General features: G+C 44.6%; 3 protein-coding genes across 4 annotated transcripts; 1 reads left to right on the top strand and 2 right to left on the bottom strand.

Moving 5' to 3' along the window:
- Positions 1–137: 137 nt before the first annotated feature.
- On the bottom strand, positions 138–3,168 carry pop7 (POP7 homolog, ribonuclease P/MRP subunit). 2 transcript variants are annotated; one of them, XM_012850309.3, is made up of 2 exons: positions 3,047–3,168; positions 138–1,170 (listed from the first exon to the last, which is right to left on the bottom strand). In XM_012850309.3, exon 2 carries the CDS (start codon positions 1,133–1,135, stop codon positions 680–682), a length of 456 nt encoding a protein of 151 aa, XP_012705763.1. In that variant the 5' UTR covers positions 1,136–1,170; positions 3,047–3,168; the 3' UTR covers positions 138–679. The 2 variants fall into 2 exon arrangements, with proteins under 2 accessions (XP_012705763.1, XP_012705762.1); XM_012850308.3 differs by lacking the exon at positions 3,047–3,168 and adding an exon at positions 2,539–2,640.
- ufsp1 (UFM1-specific peptidase 1 (non-functional)) lies at positions 2,615–3,700 on the top strand. The gene has a single exon (XM_012850304.3). It carries the CDS (start codon positions 2,807–2,809, stop codon positions 3,533–3,535), a length of 729 nt encoding a protein of 242 aa, XP_012705758.2. The 5' UTR covers positions 2,615–2,806; the 3' UTR covers positions 3,536–3,700.
- An 834-nt stretch (positions 3,701–4,534) lies between these two features.
- On the bottom strand, positions 4,535–7,874 carry LOC105916013 (endonuclease domain-containing 1 protein-like). The gene is made up of 2 exons (XM_036146634.1): positions 7,323–7,874; positions 4,535–5,476 (listed from the first exon to the last, which is right to left on the bottom strand). The coding sequence occupies exons 1-2, from the start codon at positions 7,647–7,649 to the stop codon at positions 4,895–4,897; spliced, it is 909 nt and encodes a 302-aa protein (XP_036002527.1). The 5' UTR covers positions 7,650–7,874; the 3' UTR covers positions 4,535–4,894.
- Between the last annotated feature and the right edge of the window lie 158 nt (positions 7,875–8,032).

Raw genomic sequence — 8,032 nt, 5'->3', positions numbered from 1 at the left:
GAAGTCTGGTCATTTAGCGTCTGGTGAGAGCCCCTGCTGGTTGAACCCAAACACCTTACAGTCCACGTCTGCCCTGAACAACCTATCACACACATAACCCCCCCCCTCCATCAACAATGTAGAAACGGTATCTGGAGAACATTTCAAGCCACTTTTATTTTATTAAACCAAATACATAATCTTTTACCGCATCGGTTTTGGTCGCATCAAACACCAGAAATCTCCCAGAGGAGGAGAAACGAGCTCGGTTCAAGTCTCGCTGATCTTTAGCTGAACCCTAAAAAAATGTAAACAATAAGGAAAAAGTTGCCAAACGCATCCGTTAAAGTTTGGCTCGAAGAACCACAGCCACACTTTTACTCACTGGAGCTAAATACCGACACCTAGTGGACACTTAGAGCAATAACACTCACTTTAATAACATTGTGGAGATTATATATTCTATGAATTTTAGAAAACATGCACACAAGTGGACACCACAATGATGAACGTCATACGTTGTACATGTTTACATCTTATTTTCTCCATTAGAAGGGATTCCAGTGGGATTCTTGAACGATCAACCTGCTCCGCTATGAGATCCGACAGAAAAATCGTCCGACAAGACCTTGGTTCTTTTTGCTTTTAGGGGAAAATAAATAACAGGAGGGGGAAATGAGTCAGATGTAACACTTTCAGGTCACTGTGGATCAGGGTAGAAGACCTTGATGTGAATGGCTGAGTTGTTGCGCGTGCGCGTCATGGGCTCCCCCGCCTCGTCGGGATCTTCGGGCTCCAGGTCGTCTATGAGCTCCACCGTGGAGGTGTTGGCCGCCAGCTGCAGGGCCCCCTGGCTGCCGGCCTGCAGCTGCAGGGCGATGTTGATGGCTCTGTTGATGGCCAGGCCCAGGCCGTGGACGCAGATCTCCCTGTGGCCTCCGCCCTCCAGCAGCTTCTGACAGCGCGCCAGCTGGGCCCGGAAGTCCGTCTTCATGTTGACGTAGACGTCGTTCCGCCTCTTGGGCAGTTTGCGGGGGAGGCGCTTCCTCAGGGTGTACTCCACCGGGTCCATCTCGACCGCCTGGGCGCTGGGCTCCGTGTGGGTGGGGTTTATCTGGGGGGCGGAGGACATGCCTGGGTTGCGTGGTTCAGTCATCTTCTGGATTCACAACGATGGTCTAAAGAGAAAAACTAAGGGAAAAGAGGAGTGGCAATCTGATTAAAACCAACCATAGGAGAGCAAATTAATGGATAATATAAATATTTAGTTCTTTTTTTTCATCTCAGATGTTAAAAAAGTACTTCTTTAAAACACCAGCATTTAAAATAAAAAAAAAGGCGTTTTTGCACATTTGCCTCATTAAAAGACGGTCATCTAGTTTGCTAATTCTTTTGGGCTTGAAATAAATAAAATATATATAATAATAATAATAACCCCCAGATTTGGGTCAGTGCTTTCTATACTATACTATGCCAAGTTTGAATAAAAGGATTAAAAACAGATTTTACTTCTGAATTTAGCAGTCAATAGACAGATGTCCTTTTTGCAACAAAATTAAAGAGAATGTAAAATGTGAAACCCGTTAAAACGTGTCTTTTAACAGGTTATTAAAAGACAAATACTTTGTATTCAACCTAACATTTGCAATCGTAAGAAGATTATAAATTGTCTGTAATTATTAAACAAGAAAAAAAATCTCCATCTGCATCAACCACCTGTGCTGGTGGGACAAACCATTCTTAAATTGCAGTCATGTGACCACACATCGGCCACCCCTGAGCTACACGCTGGAAAGTAATTGACATTATTCCCTAAATCAGCATGTAAAGCACACACACACACACATATATACATACATATATATATATATATATATATACATACACACATACACATATATATATATATATATATATATATATATTCAATAAAATTCAATAAAATCAATGCAAACTGAGAACACCACCTGTAAATGCTTCACTAATATGATGCACTTTCATGCAGGGGAAGAAATCTCCCCAGGACAGTCTTACAATTCCTTAACTACAAACTACTTTCTCTGCCAAGGCAACCTGCAACAATCCCTTTTATTTTTACTGGTAATATTTGTTACCTTTTGAAATAAGACAAAGGTTTGGAAGCTGCCAAAGAAAACCAGATATTGCATCTCCACCCGGAATTGTTTATAACTCGGACAACTCGGGTGAAGAACTAGCTAGCCTTAAACCCCGCCTACCACCGCGCTGCTTGCACGCCGGCTGTGAAACAGTGCGGAACCACCGCTGCTGCGTTCAAGCAGGGAGCAACCACTGAGCTCAGTGGGAGCAACACGTAAAAACTCGCTACGTTTAGCCCTTTGTTTAATATGTTTTCCCCCCGATAGCTGGGAGAAAGCACGTCTAGCTGAAAGACGAGCATGATAACATCAAACGTGTGTCATTGGAGACAAAGTGCCGCCTGGTGGGGATAAATTAAATAAAAATGCAGCGACTCGCTACGTCGGCGCGGCGGTTCTGACGTTTATGCCGATAAATGATCGACGGGATGAGCAGATTTACCTCCAGATAACAGAATCGGGGTAAAACGTCGCTTCAGGTCGTCGCCATCGTATTTTTCCTGTGAAGAACCGGAAGTGTTGGTCGCTGCCCCGGAAGTGAACGCTGACCAGGAACAGGACCGGTGAATGGATTTTATTTTATTTATTTATTTGCTGTAAAATAAAATTTACTTAATTTTCTTTTATCTGAAACAGAACTAGAGAGTTAATTTTATTTTATTTTTATTTAATTTTGCCGCGAGACCACATTTTCTCGAAAAACAAGATAAATGGCCTCTGAAGGAACCATAGACTGGGGCGACTGTGAGGAGAAGGAGAAGGTTTGCCAGCAGATGGAGGCTTTGTTAAAAAACGTACACGCTGGTCTTCCCGACCCGCTGACGGCTCCCGTAAAGCGCTCCCTGGTTAAAGGGGACTATCTCTACTTCCATTACGGCTGCGATGGACAAGACGACCGGGGCTGGGGCTGTGGGTACCGAACCGTCCAGACCATGGCGTCGTGGATTCACCTGAACAGGTCCCCGGTTCGAAACCCGAGCAGAATCGCTCCGAGCCTCGCGCAGATCCAGCGAGCCTTGGTGACGATGGGGGACAAGCCGGGCTCCTTCTCGGGCTCCAGGGAGTGGGTTGGGACATTTGAAGCCTCCCTGGTGCTGGACTTCTTCTGCCGGGTTCCCTGTAAGGTGGTGCACGTCAGAGGCGGAGGCGCCGAGCTGGAGCAGGTGGCGGTGGAGGAGCTCCGTCAGCACTTTGAAAAGCACGGCTCCCCCGTCATGATGGGAGGAGACAGAGACAATTCCTCCAAGGGCTTGTTGGGGGTGTGCACCGGGGACCGGGGCAGCTACTTACTCGTTGCTGATCCTCACTACTTTGGGAGGCAGCTGGAGAGGACGGAGCTGCAGAAGAGAGGCTGGGTGGCGTGGAAACCTGTCTCCTCCCTGGATCAGTCCTCCTTTTATAACCTCTGTATGCCTCAGACTGCTGCTAAGGGAGTATAAGAGCTCTGTCGGTGCCAGTGACATTTTTAATGCGTGCAAAACCATAACATTGCTACCATGTGCAGATTCTACTAACAGGAGCTGCACTGCCATCTAGTGGTTGAATGGTGGAAGTGTCTGGTACAAGTCTGTCCATGGTTCCAATAAATTGCTGTCATGCATCAACTCCAGACTCTTTGTTTATTTGTTCCGTACAGAAATGGGAGATGCATTTCCTTCTTCGAAACTGTTTGAAACAGGATTTTATAGTTATTTTTCAAATATATTAAAACCCGTCTACAGGGAGGAAAGGTTTTGGGAGAGCAGAGCAAAACGTATAATAAGTTCAATTAAATTGTATTTATATAGCACCAATTCATGAAACATGTCATCTTATGGCCCTTTTCAAAGTCAAATTCAATCAGATTATGCAGATTGGTCAAAAACATTTTATATCTAAGGAAACGCAATAAATTGCACCAAGTCTTGACAAGCAGCATTCACTCCTGGAGAAGTGTAGAGCCACAGGGAGAGTCGTCTGCTTTGTTGATGACTTTGCAGCAATCCCTCATACTGAGCAAGCATGAAGCGACAGTGGAAAGAAAAACTCCCCTTTAACGGGAAGGAAAACCTCCAGCAGAACCAGAACCAGGCTCAGTATGAACGGTCATCTGCCTCGAGCGACTGGAGGTTAGAGAAGACAGAGCAGAGACACAACAAGAGAGACAAAAAAGCACAGAAGCACACATTGATCTAGGAATCTGATCTACAGTAGATGGTAAAAGCGGGTGATCTGTCTCCCCTGGATGATGTCACAGCTAACAGAACGCCAGACCAGGTGTACCTACTATGAAGAAAAAAATGACAACATAAAGATAAAAGATGGAACAATCAAGCAATGCAAATTGGAGAACAGTAGGAGAACTCAGCAGAGTGAGAGAAATAAGTGGTGCGTTGTTTATATCAGATGAATTAAATGACATTAGACATAATTATAGACCAAGCAATAATTTTCAACATGTTAATTAGGCATTAGATCTTTATTAGAATTGTAATAAACGTTGAATTAATTTTTTGCTTTTTTTAATTTATTTTTGTCTTTGACAAATAACTGATTTGACTGCAGATACATCTGGCTTTCTACATCCCTGTTATCCATACATGGATAAACACAGATTTAATATTATGATTTGAGTAATAAATTAACATGGGGAGGGGGACAAAATAAAATGTTCATCTTTTCTTTCCTACAACGCGGGAAATAATTTGTCAAACTGTTAAATTCCAGGTATATGTTTTTAATTGCGACATCTCCAGACTTTTCTGAAATTAACTAATAAATTTAAAGCACACTTGAAGTTGTCGTTTAAATTGTTCCCCTTAATTATCCGGCACACAGTCGTTGTAGAAAATCTGGAAGTTCTTGTCCACGTCCATCCTGCCCTTGAGGAATTTCTCCAGGTTCTTGAGGGGAACCTCCACCATCTGGTTGTTGACGCGGTCGTTCAGCCCGTAGGCGGCGAACACGGGGAACTTGTAGCGCACGAAGTACGGCGCGTTCTGGTCGAACTCCGTGCAGCAGTACGCCGACCACATGTACTCCGGCACCGCCACCCGGTCCATGTTGTTGCGGCGGATGGTGTGCCCGGACGTGGTGACGCCGGTGACCACGTGGGCCTTGCCCCGGCAGTAGTTGTTGAGGCGTTTGCGGATGATGTCCTGGTGTTCGGCCCAGGGTCCCAGGTTGAACTCCCTGATCTGGGGCACCACGTTCGTCAGGCTGTAGGTGGAGGCTTTGTCCAGGGGGTCGGCCTGGTGCTCGTCCGGGTTGAGTTGGCCGCGTTCGTACTGGACGACGTCGGCGTAGTCTTCGAGGACCGCCTGGGTGTCCTCGAAGTTCATGTGCATGCTGGTGGACTGGGGGAAAGGCTCCATGTTGCTGCTGCTCTTCTCGGACGCCAGCTGTCAACGCAAGGAAACTCTGAAGATACAGCTGACACACTCAAAAACACATTTTTTTCCCCCCCAGTTACAGGTGGCATTAGTGACGCTGTCTCATTGAAGCTCGTCTTGTACTCAGCAAGGACGCTTATCTCAACTGTTCCTCTGTAACAGCAGCTTTGCGTGTTCTTAAAACAATACAGGACTGTCTCAGAAAATTAGAATATTGTGATAAAGTTCTTTATTTTCTGTAATGCAATTCAAAAAACATGAAATGTCATACATTCTGGATTCATTACAAATCAACTGAAATATCGCAAGCCTTTTATTGTTTTAATATCCCTGATTATGGCTTACAGCTTAAGAAACCCAAATATCCTATCTCAAAATATTAGAATATCGTGAAAAAGTATACTAGTAGGCTATTCAACTAATCACTTAAATCGTCTAATTAACTCGAAACACTGCATGGTTTTCTGAGCCTTGAAAAACACTCAGCTTGGTTAAGTAAACTAAATCACAAGTATGGTAGTGGTTAAGAGACGACATAAGATTCTCACAGTAACTGGTGTACTGACCATGGCATTACTGTCCTTGATTGGCCTGCCAATTCCCCTGACCTGAACCCCATAGAGAATTTGTGGGGTATTGTGAAGAAGAAGCTGAAAGACACCAGAGCCAACAATGCAAATGAGCTAAAGGCCGCTATTGAAGCATCCTGGGCATCCATAACACCTCAGCAATGCCACAGGCTGATTGCCTCCATGCCACGCCGCATTGATGCAGTAATCTGTGCAAAAGGATTCCCAACCAAGTACTCAGTGCATTAATGGACATTTTCAAATGTTTGATTTTGTTTTGCTGTTTTAATTTTTTTTTTTTACTTGGTCTGAGGAAATATTCTAATATTTTGAGATAGGATATTTGGGTTTCTTAAGCTGTACGCCATAATCAGCGATATTAAAACAATAAAAGGCTTGCGATATTTCAGTTGATTTGTAATGAATCCAGAATGTATGACATTTCATGTTTTTTAATTGCATTACAGAAAATAAAGAACTTTATCACAATATTCTAATTTTATGAGACAGTCCTGTACTTCTGAAAAGAACCCGCAAACAACACCCCCTCCCCAAAGGATCTACACCAGGGGTGTCAAACATACGGCCCGCGGGCCGGATCCGGCCCGCCGAACAATTTAGTCCGGCCCTGTGGCTAAATGCATTATCATTATTTTTTTTTTTTTTTTCCAGTGTCCTGTCTGGCAATGATGCAATAAGATGCCACAAAGAGCTCATCAGATTTGACTTTCACAAGTGGACAAGATAAAAGGAAGAGAATGATAAAACAATTATTGAAAAAAAAACATGTACTTTGTTTAATTGAAAATCTGCAGTTCCTATATTGTCCACGAGGGGCGCTGTGTTTTAATCAGAGGATTAAGCTTCAGGTGTGGAAAAATTCAAATCATTTCTTAACTTTTATCTGTTTGATGTATTTTGTCATGAAGAACAGTGTTATTAAGTTCCAAAAAATGTGAATAAATGTTTTTCAACATTGTACGATCACTGTGATCAGTTCTTATGCATAATGCACAAGTAAATGTTTAACTGAGTAAAAGTATTGTTGAAATTGCATATACTTCTCTTAAAAACGCTGAGGTTATTCATAATATATTGTGTAAAAGTGAAATTAATTTAATATAAAAATCAACAACAAGTCCACATTTATTAGTTCTATATAATCTCGCAATGAGTTTACTCGTGTGGCCCTCTTGAGATCAGATTAAGCTGAATGCGGCCCCTAAACCAAAATGAGTTTGACACCCCTGTGTTAACCAAACGCAGCCCGAGTGAGTGAGGCTCACCTGCGGCTCGAACATCCAGGGGAAGTCCACCTTCTTCTCTCCGTCTGACTTCTTGAACGTGTACGCGGAGTAGATGGGGATGTGCCTGCGGGGGTCGTACACCGTGGCGTAGCGCGGCTTGTCCTCGTACCGCTGGCAGATCTTCTTGAAGCCGCCGCTCAGGTAGCCCCTCGGCGGCGTGCCCATGTACAGCGAGTCCTTGCAGCGCTCCGCGTGGTTGAAGTCGCTCACCACTCCCGCCCGGACCCCCCGCAGCCCCGTGGAGGCCAGCACCGTCATCAGGGCGGCCGCCAGGGAAACCACGCGGCTCGCGGATGCCGGCGTCATGCTTTCAGCTTCTGGGGGTGCTGCTGTAAGATCTTCGTGTGCAAGGCGGCAGCTCGTCTGGTGTCTAAAGGGTGCAAAGCTCTATCCCACTCAGCCTTTTCCCCCCCTCCTCCTTCCTCCTCGTCGGCGCGTACAACTGATCTCCCATTGTGAAGCCTTTCCATATATTCAAATTGCCACAAGTGGAGCAGCTGTAGTTTAAGGCCGTGAATGTTATCGGGCTCCCAGAGCGTTTTTATCGGACCTCTCTTATAGCACCTTTCTGGCGTGACACAGTGGCAGCATTTGCATTTCACTAAATGGAGCTTAAGTGTGAAGCGTGATCGATATCCACTTTACGGTCACTTCTTTTCAGAGAACAAAACGTGCTGTGCTCTCACACT

This window comes from Fundulus heteroclitus, chromosome 14 (genome assembly GCF_011125445.2).
Source record: "Fundulus heteroclitus isolate FHET01 chromosome 14, MU-UCD_Fhet_4.1, whole genome shotgun sequence".
Lineage (NCBI taxonomy): Eukaryota > Metazoa > Chordata > Actinopteri > Cyprinodontiformes > Fundulidae > Fundulus > Fundulus heteroclitus.
This window is presented reverse-complemented; position numbering and strand designations above follow the sequence as displayed.